General features: G+C 39.1%; 2 protein-coding genes across 26 annotated transcripts in view; both read left to right on the top strand.

Annotated features, from left to right (window-relative positions):
* The window catches only part of DPY19L4 (dpy-19 like 4), a 223,152-nt gene that overhangs the window by 122,921 nt on the left and 79,657 nt on the right, over nt 1–20,574 (top strand). The window lies entirely within an intron of this gene.
* Nucleotides 1–20,574, top strand: part of ESRP1 (epithelial splicing regulatory protein 1) — a 66,731-nt gene that overhangs the window by 39,727 nt on the left and 6,430 nt on the right. For 6 of the 25 annotated variants that reach the window (XR_014843594.1, XR_014843590.1, XM_021089090.2 and 3 more), the window contains 2 exons: nt 10,302–10,452; nt 14,333–14,442. The exons of 6 other annotated variants lie outside the window; for them this stretch is intronic. Coding sequence is in view for 11 of the 19 variants with exons in the window: in XM_021089090.2 (XP_020944749.1) it covers nt 10,302–10,452; nt 14,333–14,407 (226 nt within the window). In the remaining 8 variants the exon portion in view is untranslated. Of the gene's footprint in view, nt 1–10,301; nt 10,453–14,332; nt 15,131–18,276; nt 18,433–18,566; nt 20,263–20,574 lie in introns of those variants that run through there. 13 more of the 25 variants (XR_014843595.1, XR_014843591.1, XM_021089092.2 and 10 more) reach the window with 5 other exon arrangements.

Raw genomic sequence — 20,574 nt, 5'->3', positions numbered from 1 at the left:
TGAGGTTTTTGATAAGTGGTCTGAAACTAACCTATCTGATCCCTGTAGTTTCTATGTCCCATTGCATTTTTTATTCTCTCTCCAGCTAGTTTTCCAATAGAGAACAAGAACTTTGGAATCTTGGCAGTGGTGAAGCTTCTAGCTGTTACTAATTATTTATTTATTTATTTTTAGGGATTAAAATTTTTTATTTAAAAAGCATTTTTATTACAGTTGATTTACAATGTTCTGTCAATTTCTACTATACAACAGTGACCATCATATATACATATGTGTGTATGTATATACATTATATACACATTATTTTTCTCATATTATCCTTCATCAAGTTCTATCACAATTGACTAGATAGAGTTCCCTGTGCTAGGAATTTTTAAAACATTCATTAATTGAAAATATTCTTTATTTTACTGATCTAGAAGTGTAGGGAGAAAGCCGTGACGGTCATCAACTGGCCATCTTTTGAAGGTTTGGAAAAGCTCAGAGGCATGTGTGATAGTTCATGGTTGAGTACTGTCAGGCACTAGCCCAAGCCCAATGTGTCACCTTCTCTGGACTCTGTGACAATCACTTGCTGGCACTGGGCACTGGGTATAAGAAAGACCTTTGTCTTCCTTTCTTACACCATCAGAATGTCAGGCATGGAATGAATGCAGTGGATGCTGGTGCAGTTTCTTGTGCTTGCCTTAACATTTGCAAAGTATCCAGTTTTACTCAACCTGGTGTCTGTTCACTGTTAAAGGAATCTTTTAGAAAGAGTTTCCCATCATAGTGAGATGGTAACCTGAGTCTTGAATTGAAGCCCCAAAGGCAGAAGGTATTAGTATTTTTGGCTTAATAGCTCTTGTAATTTTGGGCCCCTATTATATGTTAATTTTTTTCTGCTAGGAGATTTAACATTTGTAATGTCCTCACTAATACATCTAAAACAAAAGTATAGTGAGTGTAAGTAGACTCCCATTTTACACAGGCTAAGTCCAGAAGTGCACATACCTGATTTTATATATATATATATATATATCTGATTTTATATATATATATGTATATATGATAACATACACATATCTGCATGCTTGTAAATAATGTGGCATACTAACATACTGCCCACTTAACTTTTTTTTTTAACTTGCCGGTATGTCATTGACTTCCTCCCTAAGAAAGATCTGTATATTCATCTCAGTCTTGTAACTTCTACATGATAGCCCAAGGCTGAAAATATATAATATATGTATTCTTCTATTTTTTAATGTATAACTTTGTTTTTTGTTTAAACAAAACTCATATTGATCTTTTTTATTTATTTATTTTTTAACAGAATAAAAAACAAAACTCATATTGATCTTTAAACACTTTTATTTCTATAGAATGATTTCACAGAAGTGGAATTTTTTTTTAATCAAAGGCATGTGCATTATCATTAATATTTCCAAATAACTCCTAGAATGTTTCATAATTTTAACTTAAATTTCCCTAATTCTAGTGAAATTGCAGACTGTTCAGACATGGGGATGTGCTATGAACTATACTTAAAATCTGGAATAATTTAAAACAAATTCCCAAAACCTTACAGTTTGGGGAGACCACCATTATTTTCTAACCTCACATAACTATGAAGCAGTTGAGATTTTGTAATGTAAATGTTCAAGTGTATTTTGGCCGTTTCTTTGATACCTAGGGAAGAATGAGTTAGCATATTTTGGGCCAAAACAGGATGTTAAATCAGAAGCTCTGGAGCTTGTTTCTTTTTAAATTAAAAAAAATGTAAATTCTCTCCATTAAAATTTTTTTATTTGATTTACAATGTTTTGTCAATTACTGATGTACAGCAAAGTGATTTATACATATACATGTGTGTGTGTGTATACACACATTCTTTTTCTCGTAATATCTTCCATCATATTCTATCCCAAGTGATTGGATATAGTTCCCTGTGCTATACAGTAGGACCTCATTGCTAATTCTTTCAACTTTCTAAATGAAATATGTCTGACTTCAGATTAAGGCAAATGTTCACTGCTTTAAAACATCAGGATGCTAATGTATTTTAGAGATTTTTTTAAAGCATGTCCCTCAAAAAAAGTGACTTGTTTTAACTTTTTAACTTTGGATTTAACTGCGCCAACTGTTATTTAATACCTCTGTGTGCGACATATATTGGGAACATTAGGATTTGTAAAATATGTACGCTTTCTGATGTAGAGTAGCTGACAGGATTCATCTCTATGCAAAGTCAAGACTCTCAGGTAGAGGGTATTTGTTCTTATTTTATTTCCTCTAACTTGTTCTATGTAGATAGACACTATGGCTGGTGTTGCTCTGACAATATAGTATCTTTCATCATAGGATTTGCGTGACTTCAGGAACATATAAGGAGAAAACAACAAACTAGTGAATTGCTTTTATTTATTGTTAAATGAATTTTTAGCAGTCCAAATGTGTGACTATAACAACAGCACCTTTTTTGCGTGTGTGTGTGTGTGTGTGTGTGTGTTTAGCGTGTTACCTGCAGCATATGGAGGTTCCCAGGCTAGGGGTTGAATTGGAGCTGTAGCTGCTGGCCTACGCCGCAGCAACATGGGATCTGAGCTGCATCTGAGACCTATACCACAGCTTGTGGCAACACCGGATCCTTAACCCACTGAGCATTATAAATAATAACATACCACCTTGAACCAAAAGAGAGGGCAAGGGATACTTGACTTTTTTAATGAGTGGTACTTTATTTGCATACCCATGAGAAAGGTTTATGATTGGTGAAAAGCCTCTTCTTTCTTGGGATAACCTTCTCTTGTAAAATCAGCTCCTTTCTACCCAAGCATTGAATATGTATATTTAGTAATATTGAGGCATTCTGCAGTGCTTTGTTTGTTGTGTAATGTTTTTGTATTCTATTCTGAAATTTTTTGCAATTGAACCAAAAGAATACCAAGCCTCTGAGAGACGCCTACATTGTTTTTGACTTTTTTTTTTTTAAAGCCACACATGCTTCAGGTGGATCGAACCCACACCATAGCAGTGACCTCAGCCACTGCAGTGTCAATGCTGGATCCCCAACCCCATTCACCACAGAACTCCTACATTGCTTATTTTGAATCCTTGCCTTTCTTGTTCCAGTTTCTTTTTTTTGAGATAATTATAGGTTCACATATGGTTTTAATAAACAGTGCAGAGGCATCGCATATACACTAGTTTCTCTTAATAGTAACATTTGACAGCCAGTTACCCTTTTTTTCCTTTTTTCTTTTTTTTACATTAAACACAATGACATTTTATTAATTTGCAGTAAGACATGTAATGATCAAAGAGAACAAATGCCCATTTCCACTTGACAGCATAGCTGTCAGATATTTCATGGAAGCCAGATTACCATGTGAAGGTTTCCAAGTGTTCCTACAAACTTAATCATAGTGCTACTTTTAATAGCACTTTTTTTTTTTTTTAATACTTTTAAACAATCATAAAACTAAGTCCTGGTACAATTTGCTTTCCAGTTTACTTGTTGAAAGCTTTTTGAAAGAACAAAGAAAAAAAGATTCTCGGTTAAAAAATTATTTTTACAACCTAAATATTTAGTACCACAAATGCAAACTGGAAGTCGGCATGCAATGAAAATGACACTAGAATATTGTAACAATGCAACGGTAATACAATATCAAGTGAAGTTGTAATAATGGAGAAGCACCAGATAATTTTTGTTGGTGGGAACAACAGTTGTAATGATGTTAATGAATGATGTAAGCAAGGACTTCTGTGGGCAATTCACTGCTATCAGTCACTGAGAATTCAGTTCAGTTTCATAGAGGGAAATCGTCATTTGCTAGCCTAAGACCTTATCCATATAATGAGCAGTTCAGGGAATTAAACTAAAAATATGCTTAAAATTCTTTTTTAGCGTTGTAGAAAATTATCAAGTGCAGTAATTTTAATTACTCAAAATATCTGATTGATTTCAATGTATAACAAGTTTTCTTTCCTAAGGATTTTTTTTATAAAATGATGTTATATTTGGTATTTTCAAGTATTACTTTAAAACATTTTGTATTATAGAAATTTTGAAGCAAACATCATTTGAGATAATATCTATTACCCAATTTAAACAGTACCAATATTTTGCTAATCTTGTGTCAACTATTCCCTGTGTTTACCCTGCCGTATCCACACCTCCAGAAAAGTTTAAAGCACAAAAACCCTACAAAAAAGGCATAAAAACCTTGAGATCATGTTGCTATTTATATGCCCATCGTATCTTTAAATTAAGCACCTTCGTCTTCAGCATCACTAACTTGAATTAAAGCAGAAGAACTTAACTAAAATACATATACCAATCTTGATAAACAGAACAAACCTAGTTTGCCTCCACTGTGCTAAGTAAGTGTTTCCTTGGTATATTTTTTAAGATCTTTTTTTTGTCTTTTTGTCTTTTTGCCATTTCTTGGTCCGCTTCTGTGGCATATGGAGGTTCCCAGACTAGGGGTCGGATTGGAGCTGTAGTCGCCCAGCCTTGTCTGCGACCTACACCACAGTTCACGGCAGCGCTGGATCCTTAACCCACTAAGCAAGGCCAGGGATCGAACCTGCAACCTCATGGTTCCTAGTTGGATTTGTTATCCACTGAGCCATGATGGGAACTCCTATTTTTTAAGATCTTAAGTGAAGAAGCCTTAAAGGAAAAAAATGACATTTGTCTATAAATTTTATGTAATAATAAAGATTAATGACTTTTGATTTTTTTTTAATGATATGTGGTCTTTTAAGCTGCCTTTTCTTTTTTTTTTTTAACCAAAAGCAAAATGGCTTTATTAGCAAATATTTTCCATTTAAGTTCAAAATAATCCATAATAACCATGAAGCTAGAATGAAATTGCTTCTAGAGAGGTTCTGATTTTTGGGGAATGTTGTGATGGAGTTACACGGCTGCTCTGTATTTGTACCTTCCAATGCTGTACTCCATTCCTGTTCACAACAAGACAAAAGTGCATTTAAAATATCAGCTTCCAAAGTAATAACTTGTTTATGTTACCTCTGGAAATTGTCATCTGTTACTTTGCCAAGGAACACAAATGTCTATGGATCACAGTGCGTTTTGCTTGCTTTTCATCTAGATTTTTCATCAAAAATACTATTTTTTATTTTTTTTATTTATTTTTTTTGTCTTTTTGCCATTTCTTGGGCCACTCCCGCGGCATATGGAGGTTCCCAGGCTAGGGGTCCAATCAGAGCTGCAGCCACCGGCCCACACCAAAGCCACAGCAATGCGGGATCCTAGCCGTGTCTGCAACCTACACCACAGCTCATGGCAACGCCAGATCGTCAACCCACTGAGCAAGGGCAGGGACCGAACCTGCAACCTCATGGTTCCTAGTCGGATTCGTTAACCACTGTGCCACGACGGGAACTCCAAAAAAATACTATTTTTTAAACTGTCATTTTCTTCTAAACAAGCAAGAGGATTGACTATCATTTTGTACTTTAAATCAGGCAAAAAGATTACTTTAAAAATAGAAGTTCCCTGGTAACCTAGCGGTTAAGGATTTGGTGGTGTCACCTTTGTGGCTTGGGTTTGATCCCTGGCTTGGGAACTTCCGAATGCCATGGGCCTGGCCAAAAAGGAAATTTCTAGTATAGAATTCAGTTTTCAAATTGAAAATGAAGCATCGTGGGGGCAATTCTTTTTTTTGTTGGTGTTTTGTTTTGTTGGCTTCGACGATGGCAATGGTCCTTCCACAGGGCAGGGATCGAACACATGGCAGTGTCAGAGCCAGATACACTGGGCCACCAGGTAATTCCAGGATGATTTTATTTGCTTTTTTATTTTTTTGGTGAGGGCAATTCTTATTTTGAGTAACTAGAGTAAGTAGTTTTAATTTTACTATGTGTTTGGAACATACGATAACTACAGTAAGGGGTTATATTTTTTTGGTAATCTTTGATGTAATTTGGTGTAAATTTAAATTTAGTTACCAAGTTTTTTTTTCTTTTTTGGCTGCCCCGGCATATGGAAGTTCCCCAGGCCAGGGATCAAGTCCAAGCAAGAGCTGCGACCTACATCACTGCTGCAGCATTGTCGGATCCTGAACCCACTGCACTGCACAGAGACAAACTGGATCATTATCCCACTGCACCACAGTGGAAAGTCTTTCAGAATATATGGAGGGGAGTTCCCGTTGTGGCCCAGTGGTTAACGAATCCAACTAGGAACCATGAGGTTGCGGGTTCGCTCCCTGGCCTTGCTCAGTGGGTTAACGATCCGGCGTTGCCGTGAGTTGTGGTGTAGGTTGCAGACACAGCTCGGATCATGCATTGCTGTGGCTCTGGTGTAAGCTGGTGGCTACAACTCCGATTAGACCCCTAGCCTGGGAACCTCCATGTGCTGAGGGAGCGGCGCAAGATATAGCAAAAAGACCAAAAAAAAAAAATATATATATATATATATATATATATATATATATATATATATATATATATATGGAGGTTCCCAGGCTAGGGGTCAAATCCAAGCTACAGCTGCCAGCCTACACCACAGCCATAGCAACACCAGATCCTGGCCGAGTCTGTGACCTACACCACAGCTCGTGGCAATGATGAATCATTAACTCACTGAGTGAGGCCAGGAATCGATCCTGAAACCACATGGTTCCTAGTCGGATGTGTTTCTGCTGCACCACAATGGGAACTCCTAAAATATTTTGTCGTTGTTGTTTTTCTATGGCCACACCTGCAGCATATGGAAGTTCGCAAGCGAGGGACTGAATTGGAGCTGCAGCTACCTGCCTGAGCCACAGCTTCCACAACACCAGATCCAAGCTGCATCTGCAACCCATGCTGCAGATTGCTACAATTCCAGATCCTTAACAGCCATGGAATGAGGCCAGGGATCAAACCCGTGTGTGGTTTGACTATTCCTTATCTTTCCTCCAACCACCATCATAAAGAAAATGCACACAATTTTTCATTATCTTTATTCTGTCATGGCAGCAAAATCCATATATATTGTGAAGCTATTTTTAGGTTTAAAATTATTTCCCGGAGTTCCCGTTGTGGTGCAGTGGAAACGAATCCTACGAGGAACCATGAGGTTGCAGGTTTGATTCCTGGCCTCCTTCAGTGGGTTAAGGATCCGGCATTGCCATGTGCTGTGGTGTAGGTCGCAGGCGTGGCTTAGATCCCGCATTGTTGTTGCTCTAGTGTAGGCTGGAGGCTACAGCTTGGATTAAACCCCCAGGCTGGGAACCTCCATATGCTGCAGGAGTGGCCCTAGAAAAGGCAAAAAGACAAAAAAAGAATTTCTGGATCATAGGGTAACTTTGTTTTAACTTTTGAGAAACAGCCAAGCTTTTCCAAAAGGCTTTGCCATTTGACATTCCCATCAACAATGTTTTAGAGTTTCCATTTCTTTACATGCTTTTCAACTTCTTAAACTTTTCGTGGGTGCAGATTTGCTATGTCATTATGGTTTTGATTTGCATTTACTGAATGACCACTGATTTTGAGCAACTCTTATATGTGTTTATTAGCCACATATATGTGTATGTGTGTTTTGGAGTTTGGGGGTTTGTTGTTGGTTTTTTGTTTTGTTTTTGTCTTTTTAGGGCCAAGCCTGCAGCATATGGAGGTTCCCAGGCTAGGGGTCAAATCAGAGCTGTAGCCTCAGTTGCAGCAACTCAGTCTGGGCCACGTCTGTGACCTACATAGCTCGCAGCAACACCAGATCCTTAACCCTCTGAGCAAGGCCAGGGATTGAACCCACATCCTCATGGATACTAGTTGGATTTGTTTCCACTGTGCCATAACTGGAACTCCCAATATTTTGTTCTTTTTGATGCAATTATGACTGGAATTGTTTTCCTAATTTCATTTTTGGATTGTTCATGGTGGTGTGTAGAAATGAATTTGATTTGTTTTGTGCATTGATTTTGTATCTTGCAACCTCGCTGAACTGGCTTATTCTAGTAGTAGTTCAGTAAGCTCTATGATCTTTATTTCAATAAGTTAAAATACCTTGGAATTTAGGTTGAGAGAAAATTTAGTCTCATGCCATGGAAGGCAGACAGATTATAAAATATATATAGCCGGTATTCCTAGAATGAAAAATAAGGAGTTCCTGCCTTGGTCAGTGGGTTAAGAATCCAGCATTGCTGTGAGCTGTGGTGTAGGTCGCAGATGTGGTTCGCATAGGCCGGCAGCTGTGGCTAGATTTAATTTATGAGATCTTAATCCAAAGGATTAGAATATTCCAGGAGTCATAGAAGTAAGTTGTGTATTATGGAAATGATCTGACTTTCATAGCCAGCATGGGAAGTCTGAGTAACTCGGCCTCAGTGCACAAAAGTCTTGATGGTCTTTGAAAATTAGCATTAGTATCAGGCATTAGACATGAGCAAATATAGTGCTTGAATGGGGGAGGAAACATTGAACTAGAAGTTGGGAGATCTAGGTAGTTCTGGTTTTGGGAAGAGCTGCCTGGTTGTGTGACTTTTGAGAAATTATTATTATTTTTTGTCTTTAAGGGCCACACTGGCAGCATATGGAGGTTCCCAGGCTAGGGGTCGAATCGGAGCTGTAGCTGCCAGCCTACTCCAGAGCCACAGCAACGCTGGATGCAAGCCGCATCTTCAGCCTACACCACAGCACACGGCAATGCCGGATCCTTAACCCATTGAGTGAGGCCAGGGATCGAACCCTCATCCTCATGGATACTAGTCGGGTTTGTTAACCACTGAGCCACGATGGGAACTCCTTGAGAAATTATTTAACTCTTAGTTTCTGTTTCCACCTCTGTAAAAATGAGGTGTGGCTGAATGATGGCAAAAGTCCTTCTCAGGCCTAAAGTTAAACATTCCCTCTCTCTTGATTCTCCCAGTTTTAGATTCTCCATAGAGAGCTGTAGAAATCTCTCCAAGTGCCTCTAATATGCAGACAAGTTGAAACTCACTGTTTTAGAGGCTTAATAAGTTATGGGCAGCTTAATATCAAGTCATATTTTCAGGCTCCCATGTTTTTGAAATGTTGAAATAGAAGAATGGTTATGGAAATAGCAAGAGAACAATAATAAAATAAATGATTGCATTTTATTGTTTATGGATTAATTAATTTGATACGTTAAATCATTGAAGCTGAAGAACAATTCTGTGAAACTAGAAGGTTTTGGCGGCCCATTTAGCAAATGATGAAATTAGAATTCAGAGAAATTCAGTGAGAGACTCAAGGTTACCGTGCTAATAAAATGGAGGCTGGGACTGGATTCATCATCTGATGTCATTCCTGTTAACCCATCAGTGGGGATTATGTGGGATAGATACTCTCGAAGATTTTTATTTAGTCCCTTCCATTATGTGTTGACTTGTCTTTAAAGTGGGATAATTACCTACTTAGAGTGATTTATACGGGTTAATAATCTAAAGCTGTGGGTCGTTATTGCTCTTTAAGGTAATAACTTCTCTTTAAAAATTTCCCTGTGCGTGTATATTTTCAAGTATGGTTATCTATCAACTAATTGGGGTGGAAAACAGATTGGGTGGGGTGAACTTAATTTCATAATATGGTAATCACTTGAGTTACCACATCAAGCATAATTAGGTATTCACGTGGCTTGTGTTCCTTGGAGGTAATTGCTGCAGGTGTTCAAGGAGGGACCCATGCAACCATTTCCCCTCCTGTTTAATGGTGGTTGATTTCATTTGTTATGCATCCCTTGCAATTTACCTGCTTTGCCCCACCCCACCCTACACATTTTTTTTTTTTTTTTTTTTTTTTTAGAAGTAACTCATGGGTGCTATAGTACTTTGGTGGCTTGTTGTGCTGTACTTATATTGTGTTGTTCATTTGCTTATAGGGGTAGAACAGTATTCTTTGGAGCAATCATTTTGTATACTTTATGGTCTCTGTAGCTATGGTTTCTATTATTCCTTTGTGTTCATGCCTTTTCTTGCCTTAGTATTCCTAATACCTAGCCAGTTAATCATCAATGAGCTGGGCTCTGGAAGTGGTGCTTTGTGGTTGAGTGGCTGCCAAAGCTTTACTCTTTCCTTCCTCCATTTAAGAACCTCAGATAGAACTGGATCTTTGGGGAAACCCTGCATTTAATTCTGCATTAACCCTTCTATCTTTCAACTTTTGGCTTTTGTGGAAATATGGGGCAGAATAGCTATGGTGTACTTAACCTATCTCGCGAAAGATAACTCAAAAGAATTTTAGCAAAGATCACCTTGAGAAAGTCTGTTTCCTTAAGTAACTAATGTTTTTAGAGTAAATATTAGACATTGTCTGTTTCTATTGGTTCACTGTGCTTTCTCTCCCTTTAGCCCCCCAGGTTCGCCCAATAGTCTTGGCTACTTCCCTACAGCTGCTAATCTTAGCGGTGTCCCTCCACAGCCTGGCACGGTGGTCAGAATGCAGGGCCTGGCCTACAATACTGGAGTTAAGGAAATTCTTAACTTCTTCCAAGGTTACCAGGTCAGTACCTTGAAGAAGAAAAATGCTCAGTGCCCTTATTACTTAAGTTGACTTGCTTAAAGGATGCAGCCAGGAAGGAAGCAAATTCTAAGACTCATGGACAAGCAGTAATAAATAAACCGGAGTCAAAGTCAGGGGGACTAGTTGTCTGAGTGCTAACTTCAAACTCTTCCCTTTGACAATATTCGGGTTTTCCTATGCTGTTTTAATGACTTCAATGTAATCTGTTGATGCAGTTTTGTTTTGTTTTGTTTTTTAATTGGACTGCTTTGGGAAAGCTCTTGAGGGCACACAGCTGTGTGGGTCTTTCCACCTAAAATAGGACTGGCTAAGAAGGAATTTTCCTTGAAGTCAAATTCTTGATGAACAAAAAAAGTACAAAGCTTTAAAAGTAGTCTGAAGCCTCTCTGTATAATCTGGAAAAAACAAGGAAGATTCAATCTTTAGATGGTAATCCCTTAAAATGAGCATATTCAGGGAGGGTTTTTTTATGATCTGCTAATGCTGGTGAAACGGATATTTACTCTTGTCAGGTTTTCTCCCACTGCCTGTGTCCATCGGTTGTTTTCTGATTTAAGCTAAGGAATGAGATATTTCTTGGTGAGAACTCTTAACAGTGAGCAAAATCTTCTCATTGCCACCTCCCCTGAGCAGACACCTTTCCTTCCTCAAATTACGTAATTACCTAGAACCTGAACTCCTTTCCTGCAGTGTCTAACAGTCAATAGTGTCTTACAGCCATTTGATTGTCCTAAGAGTGAAAATGGTCTTTCCTCTTGGAGCCGAGCTTCACTTGAGTCTTTAGAGTTGAGAAACATTCATAGGGATGATCATCAAATTATAAAATAGCCGCTGAGCATTTCAGTACAGCATTATGACTTGTGCCTACAAGGGCTGTTTCACTCTCAGGTTTACAAGCTTGGTATCCATGAATCATGGAGGCTTGTGGGGCTTAGCTAAAATAATGTCAGTGGGGATGGCCCAAACCTACCAACTTAACCATCATGGGGTTTTAACAACATACGGAGGATATTATTTTGACATTGAAGAAAATCTGTGTCTGAGAGTTGAAAGACTGAGTGAAGATGGACCATTAAGTTATCTTTTGTTACTGCCTGGCTTAGCACATTCTTTGCATTAGTAAGATATTTCTCAGAGATCAGTAGATACTTTCCTTCTTCCCTAAACAATTATCCTGCCTGTTAGAAGGCTTTAAGTTGGTAAAAAACAAAAACCAACTTTTTTTAAACTCCAAACTTCATGTTTGATTTACTAGATTATGAAAACGTAGATGATTTTCCTGAAGCCTATTGATGAGGTTACTTAATCTCATGGAAAATATATTTGTTTTGTATTTTCTCCCATGCTTTTCCAGTCCTAGAAAATATAAGCAAAGTTTTAGGTTTTAGTGGTCAGTTGAATTAATTTGTTTTGACTAATTTTTATTACATTCACAAAATTAAGTGGTCATATATATCAGTTGGTTATGAGAGTAAGTAAAATTGCTCCTATTATGAAGAGTGCTGTGGCTGGCTTTTGTGGGTATGCATTATATCAAAATACGTGATTGTGCTTATTTCTAGATTTAGGACTAAAAGGTCAATGTGCTTCAAAATTGAGAAGAATAGCTAAAGCCTGGAGTTATTTTATCTTCTGGTAGTTTCTAGAGCATCATTCAAGGTGGGAGCAGACCTGGTATAATCAGAAGCACAAAGATTGTGCAAAATTATTTCATCTCTAGGCAGTGGCCTTCATTTCTGAAGGCCAATTTATGAACTGGGTCAATGAGTTAGGATTACAAAGGAATCTCACTTACCTCGTTCAGTATATCAGGGATACCTGTTGTGGCTCAGGAGGTTAAGAACCCAACTAGTATCCATGAAGATGCGGGTTCAATCCCTGGCCTCGCTCAATAGGTTAAGGATCTGGCATTGCTGTGGCTGTGGTGCAGGCTAGCAGCTGCAGCTGATTTGACCCCTAGCCTGGGAACTCCATATGCCACAGGTGTGTCCCTAAAAAGAAAATTAATTAAAAAATAAAATAATTTGGTATTTTGAACTAGTTTTCCTCCAGTTATTTGAACTTTAGGGTAGTTACAATGCATACATTCAAAAACTTCTGTATCTAACCTAATTTCATATCACTCTATATGAAAGCTCATATTTTCTGCTGTCTTTGGGATTTCTTGCCTTATTTATTTTTGCCTGTTCTGTTATTTTGGTAATAGCCACCAGCAATGAGAGTCTGGATTCTTTTAGATATGGCTTTGTTACAAGATAAAAATCAATGAATGTCTTTTAAAAAAAATTGTTCTCAAGTGTAATCTGTGTGTACTTTTACCTATGGGGTATTTATTGCTTTTGCAGATTTAATTGTAGATTTTCATTTGGTTTTTGGTTATTTATAATGTATTTCACATAATTGTACAATTTATATAATTAGTAGTAATTGGTTAACTGAATGAAATATCTTAATGGTTTCTAAGACCACAGTCCTTTAAAATACACACACACACACATATGTATATGTATATATATAGTTGTAATAGTGGTGTATGTCATCTTTATAAGTATGTTATTTGGGGGTTCTCTGGTGGCTCAGTGGGTTAAGGATCCAGTGTTGTCACTTCTATAGCCCCAGTCACTGCTGTGGTGCAGGTTAATTTTTAAAAATGTTATTTTTAAAATTTAATTAATTAATTTATTTTTTTACTTATGGCTGCATCCACAGCATATGGAAGTTCCCAGGCCAAAGATTAAATACAAGCTTCAGTCTCAACCTACACCACAGCCGTGGTAACGCCAGATCCTATAACCCACCACTCTGAGCCAGGGATCAAACCTGTGCCTCCGCAGTGACTCAAGCCTCTGCAGTCAGATTCTTAACCCACTGCACCACAGCAGGAATTCTTGGATGCATGTGTACCCATCCTCAGCAAAATTCCTTCTATAAAAGTACTCCAACTTAATTTTTCTATACTTCATTTAGGGCTAGGGGGCGGGGATCTGTAAAGCTGTAAGGGGCAAGAGGAAGGATTCTGATGCTAAAGCAAAATGCAGGAGATGGGTTCTGTTATCAAATTTGAATTCTTATAAAGTTAAAGTACCTGAGTTAGCCCTGTTTTGATAAATGAAATTAATAGAATGAGGATTGAATTATGAAAGCAAACTACTATAAATGTATTTAGTGATGAGGTTATCATTCTGGTCATGAAGATTAATCTGTATTTATATTTTAGTTGATGGGCTTCTTATTCCGAAATGGACGTTTAGGTATCTTTATATAACTCCTTTAACTTTTTCGTTTGGTCTTTGCGTGAACCTTTATTGTCAATGGCTTTGCATTTTCAATAGTGCTATTTTTTTTTTCCTTAACGTACTGACTTTAGTCCTTATCTCTTTGGGCTTCTCACTGCTTTTTACTTGCTGCACTGGTGAGAGGATTAGATTGATACTGCAAATAATATCTAATGCTATTTAAAATTTACAGAGTTGTTTGAAGGTATTGGGCTTACTGTACAATACCCTGAAAATAGTGCTCAAACATTTGATATCTAGTCGCACCTGTGGTGTCATGGAAACTGTCCTATGAGTAGAATCTGAAGTGTTTTGGTGCTCTTGTGGTACAGTGTTCTTTTTCTACCCATGTGTTCAATCTGACTTCCCTCCTAGAGGGGATTTTTATGGTATTTAGACATGTTAAGTAAGCAATGAAGACTTGGGATTAGCAGTTCCTTACACAGCTTGTGTCAGCGTTAATTGTTTCCTATAGGCTAAATGTCCTATAATTCAGTCAGTATATCTACTTAGTTGAAATACTAACCATCCACAGTGACAGTTTGTCCGTCTTTTGATCCTGTTTGTTTTAACTTACATTTTAGTATGCAACCGAGGATGGACTTGTACACACAAATGACCAGGCCAGGACTCTATCCAAAGAATGGGTTTGTATTTAAGGGCCCCAGCATTTAGACCATCCTCAGAAAAGAAGGTAAGGCTCTATGATGTGAAAGCTAAACTATAGAGGGCCAAACAAATAGAGGTCAAGCCTCTCAAAGTGGTTTTTAGAAGTCACATGAGAGGTGTCCTCTTACCTTGACGTAATGTAAGTACGTCAGAAATCCTGGGAGAAATGGAGACTGGAGTTAAGGATGTCATCTAAGTAGAGAGTGTCTGGGCAACATTTGTGGATAACAGTTGTATGTGGGATAAAGGAAAACTTTTCCATTTAGATATTTATTTACAATATCTCGAGGAATACAGATGGGGTATGCTTTTTTTTTTTTTTAAAATCCAGGTAAAAAGCATGTAACAAAATTAATCATTTTAAAGTATATAATTAAATGATATTTAGTGCATTTGCAATATTATGCAACCACCATCTCTATCTAGTTTCAGAAAATGTATCACACACCGCCACGTGTTAACACGAAGTAGTCATTCTTAACTTCTCACCATCCGAGTCATGGGTATTTCTCACTTGTTTTTTTGCCTCGTTATTGGACTCCTTGTGTGAAATTCTACTTTACTGCCAGAATGCTTGTTGAAAAAGAACAGTCTTTTTAAACTAAGAAACACAGATCTGATTACGTGTATTTTTATTTTTTTTATTTTATTTATTTTTTTTGTCTTTTTTGTTGTTGTTGTTGTTGTTGCTATTTCTTTGGGCCGCTCCCGAGGCATATGGAGATTCCCAGGCTAGGGGTCGAATCGGAGCTGTAGCTACTGGCCTACGCCAGAGCCACAGCAATGCAGGATCCGAGCCGTGTCTGCAACCTACACCACAGCTCACGGCAACGCCGTATCGTTAACCCACTGAGCAAGGGCAGGGACCGAACCCGCAACCTCATGGTTCCTAGTCGGATTCGTTAACCACTGCGCCACGACGACGGGAACTCCTGATTACGTGTATTTTTAAAACCACATTATTGAGGTATTACTGAGATATAAAGAAACTATACTTGGGGAGTTCACATTGTGGCTCAGTGGTAACAAACCTGACAAATATCCGTGAGGACACGGGTTCCATCCCTGGCCTTGCTCAGTGGGTCAGCGATCCGGTGTTGCTGTGAACTTTGGTGTAGGTCACAGACATGACTCAGATCTGGTGTGGCTATGGCTGTGGCAGGCAGCTGCAGCTCTGATTGGACCCCTATCTTGGGAACCTCCATATGCCACGGATGGAGCCCTAAAATTTAAAAAAAAACAGAAAAGAGTTCCCATTGTGGTGCAATGGAAATGAACCCAACTAGTATCCATGAGGATGCGGGTTTGATCCTTGGCCTTGCTCACCTGGTCAGGGATATGGCATTGCCCTGCGCTGTGATGTAGGTCGCAGATGAGACTCAGATCCCCTCATTGCCAGGGCAGTGGCATAGACCAGCAGCTGTAGCTCCGATTCAACCCCTAGTTGGGGAAGTTCCATAGGGATCCAGCATCGCTGCAGCTGTGGCTTAGAAGGCATCAATGGCACGGGTTGGATCCCTGCCCCATGAATTTCCACATGCCATGGGTGCAGCCAAAAATAAAAAACAAAAAAGCTGTATTTGTTTAAAATATACATAAAACCTCATGCCCATTAAGCAGTAGTAGCTCCCTCTGTTCACTTTCCATAGACCCGGGCAACCAATCTGCTTCACTTCACATGTTTCTTTTTCTTTTCTTTTCTTTTCTTTGTTTTTTTTAGGGCCATACCTGAGGCATATGGAGATTCCCAGGCTACGGGTCAAATTGGAGCTACAGCAGCTGGCCTACAGCTTAGCCTTAGCAACTCAGGATCCAAGCCATGTCTGCAACCTACACCACAGCTCACAGCAAGGCCAGACCCTTAACCCACTAAGCGAGGGAAGGAATCGAACCTGCATCCTCATGGGTGCTAGTCAGATTCATTTCTGCTGAGCCATGAGGGGAACTCCACTTCACATGTTTCTGAGGTGTATCCATGTTGCAGTATCACTATTAGTTCTTCATTCCCTCTTATGACTGAATAGTATTCCATTGTGTGGCTATACCATGTTCTCTTTTTTCATTTATCCATCGATGGGCATTTATCCATAAGTAGTGCTGATATGAACAATTATGTACAAATGTACAAATATTTGAGCATTTTAAATTCTTTGGGTATATATCTAGGAGTGGAATCACTGAGTCATATGATAATTCTACTGAGTTGGTTACAATCTTTTTCCTAGTTTTTTTTTTAATTGTGGTAAAATAATACATAATATAATACCATTTTTAAGTTTACAGTTCAGTAGCATTAGGTACATTCACAGTGTTATGCGACCATCACTTCCATCTAGCTCCACAACTTTGTCATCTTCTCAGACCGAAACTTAATATACATTAAACAATCTCCATCTGTCTTTTCCCCCAACCCCGGCAACCATCATTCTCTTTTCTGTTTCTATTTGACTATTCTAGGTACTTCATAAATGGAATGACACAATTTTTTTTCCTTTTTACAGCCACACCTACAGCATATGGAAGTTCCTAGGCTAGGGGTCGAATCAGAGCTGCAGATGCAGCCCTGTGCTACAGCCACAGCAACACCGGATCCAAGCTGAATCTATGACCTACACCGTTCGAGGCAGCAATGGATCCTTAACACATTGAACAAGGCCAGGGATAGAATCTGCTTCCTCATGGACGCATCTGAGCCGCAATGGGATCTCTGGAATAACAATATTTATCCCCTCATGACTAGCTTATTTCACTTAGCATACCGTTTTTAGGGTATATCTGGATCTACTTTTGTTTTTTGTCTTTTGCTTTTGTTTTTTTAGGGCCATACCTATGGCATTGGAAGTTCCCAGGCTAGGAGTCAAATCAGAGCTACAGTTGCTGGCTTATGCCACAACCATAGCAATGCCAGATCCAAGCTGTGTCTTCGACCTACGTCTCAGCTCATGGCAACGCCAGATCCTTAACCCCCTGATCAAGGCCAGGGATCAAACCCTTGTCCTCATGGATACTAGTCTTGTTCATTTCTGCTGGATCCTGATATTTTTTGAATAGTGTTTTTTTTTTTTTTTTTTTTTTGGTTTTTTTTTTTCTATTAATCTATAACCTTCTCTTAAAGAATATGGCATTCTTTGTGGGTCTCAAGTGTTAAAATTATAAGGACCTGGTCAGGAATTGGTATGGCTTATTTCTTCATTTTTTTGTTATTAAGTTTGCTGAAATTTGTTTGCTGGCTTGTCATTTTCAAATTTTATAACCATTTTCATGGCCAAAGACCATGTGGGCTTCATTCAGATGGATTCTAAACTGGAAAAGAGGTTGCCAGTGAAGTGTTGTCTTTGGAAAGAGATAGTCTTACCCTCTCATTCTGAGGCTGTAGAAACCCTAGTTCTGGATTGGGAGTGATGATTTGTGGTAATTTTCAGTGAGGCATCAAGATCTCTTGGTACTGTGAAAGCATCATCCTCAGATACATGGTGATGTGTGAATGGGGGTATTTTCTAGTCTAGCTCACTGTGGTAGGAGCACATTATTCTAACTGTTGGTATTCTTTTTGGTTCATGGTCTGTCTTTGCAAGTGTTCCTTATTCAACCCTTAATGCTGTATATGAACTTGACAAGCATATTGTCTGTATTATAAAATGAATATATTGAATAAGACAAGACTAGAGGGAGTTCCTGTCATGGTGCAGCGGAAATGAATCCGACTAGGAACCATGAGGTTGTGGGTTCGATCCCTGGCCTTGCTGAGTGGGTTAAGGATCCAGCATTGCCATGAGCTGTGGTTTAGGTCGCAGACTTGGCTTGGATCTGGTGTGGCTATGGTGTAGGCTGGCAGCTGTAGCTCCAATTCAACCCCTAGCCTGGGAACCTCCATATGCTGTGAGTATGGCCCTAAAAAGCAAAAAAAAAAAAAAAAGCATGACTAGAAGTGGAACCTTTTGATACTACATTAGAAATGGCCTTAATTGAGGAGTTCCCGTCGTGGCTCAGAGGAAACGAATCCATGAGGTTGTGAGTTGGATCCCCAGTTCTGCTCAGTGGGTTGGGGATCTGGCGTTGCCGTGATCTGTGGTGTCGGTCGCAGATGTGGCTCGGATCCCATGATGCTGTGGTGTAGGCTGGCAGCTGTAGCTCTGATAAGACCCCTAGCCTGGGAACCTCCTTATGCCACAGGTGCGGCCCTAAAAAGACAAAAGCAAAAAAAAAAAAAAAAAGAAATGTCCTTAATTGACTATAATTATTATTCAGCACCTCTAATTCTATCTTATGTTTATATATTTGGGGTTATGATAGAATAACAAGTTAGCTGTTTTGTTAAAATCCACATGTTTGCATTTTTTCCTTTCTTCCTTCTGCTCCCTCTCTCTCTTTCTTTCTTTCTTTCCTCTCCCACAGCACATGGAATTCCTGGGCCATGGATCAGATCTGAGCCACAGCTGCAGCAGTGCTGGATCCTTTAACCCACTGTGTCAGGCCAGGGATTGAACCTGTATCCTGGCGCTGCAGAGAAATCAGTGATCCTGTTGCACCACAGCAGGAACTCCTCCATTTTCTTATAACATCAGGTTAACTTGCCTTTATATGAAGAATTTTAAAAGTTCACATAGAGTACTATGTGAAATACTTGGCATAAGTAATCTCATTTAAGTATTGGAGTTCCTATTGTGGTTCAGTGGGTTAAAAATCCAACATAGTCTCTGTGAGGATGCAGGTTTAATCCCTGGACTCAGTCAGTGGGTTAAGGATCTATAGGTCACAGATATAGCGTGGATCCTCTGTTGCTATGGTTGTGCTGTAGGCTGGCAGCTGCAGCTCCAATTTGACTCTTAGCCCTGGAACTTCATATGCCACAGGTGTGGTAAAAAATTATTGTATGCTAATTGTAAAGAATTTGGAACATACAAACAGGTACAAAGGAATCACAGTAATCGCATCATCCAGAAATAACCACAGCGCATATTTTCTTCCAGCTTCTTTCTTGTAGGCCCTCAAGGAATTTTGGACCTTGTTTCTTTCCTGTTAACCTTATATTGTAACTATAAGTTTATATTTTTTTGTCCTCAACCATATAAATATCAAATTCATCATCACCAGGAATCTTTAAAACTGATAGGGTGGCTTACACTGTGAAAGCACTGTTATATCTGCAGTCTCATTTGTGTTTTACCACAACCCCATGAGGCATCAGGCCAAGTACCCTGGCTCCATTTGACAATGAAGAAATGAAATCCAGAGAAGTTGGACAACTTTGACAGAGTCTTCCAGTTAATGACCAAGTTGACCCATAGACCCATAACTTCTCGCTTTAGTCTTGATGCTCTTTTCCATTGACTAAATAAAAGCATGGCAGAATAACTGCTTGCAGTGGGCTGAATGGTGACCCAAAAATGTATGAATACATCCTAATCCCTAGAACCTATGACACCCCCCCCCCTTTTTTTTTGGCTGTGCCAACGGCATGCAGAAATTCTCAGGCCAGGGATTGTACCTGCACCCCAGTGGTAACCTAAGCCACAGCAGTGACAACACTGTGAGCCACCAAGGAATTCCTGGAACCTGTGACTTTTACCTTGCCTGGCAAAAAATGTAAAACAAGGATTTTGAGAGGAAGGGTTTATTTTGGATTACCTGAGTGGGCCCTAAGTGTAATTATAAGAAAAAGGCAGGAGTTCACACTGTGGTGTGGTGGGTTAAGAATCCGGCTAGTAGTGGTTCAATGTTAACTGCAGAGGCACGGGTTTGATCCCCAGCCCAGAACAGTGGGTTTAAAGGATCCTTAGCTGTGGCGTACATCACAGCTCTGGCTCATATTCAGTCCCTGGCCCCAGAACTTAAATATACGAAAGATGTGGCCATTAAAAAAAAAAAAGAAGAAGAAGAAGATGCAGACACATAAGAGAGAGAAGGTGGCAATGTGACTACAGAGACAGGGTTTGGAATGATGTGGACACAAGCCAAGGAACACCTGCAGCCACCAGAAGCTAGAAAAAGGCCAAGAATAGATTATTGTCTCTAGCCTCTGGAGAGTATTCAACCTGGCTGACACTGACTTCTGTCTTGGCTCATTTCCGACTTCCTGCCTCTAGAATTAAATTGTGAGAATAAATGTCTGTTGTTTTCAGCAACCGATTGGTCGTAATTTGTTATAGCAGCCATG

This window comes from Sus scrofa, chromosome 4 (genome assembly GCF_054392235.1).
Source record: "Sus scrofa isolate SSC_HxYL_T2T_F1_AM1 chromosome 4, Sscrofa_HxYL_maternal_Yorkshire_Landrace_v2.0, whole genome shotgun sequence".
In the NCBI taxonomy this organism is placed as follows: Eukaryota; Metazoa; Chordata; class Mammalia; order Artiodactyla; family Suidae; genus Sus; species Sus scrofa.
The sequence above is the reverse complement of the archived record's forward strand: the minus strand, read 5'-3'. Positions and strand labels throughout refer to the sequence as shown.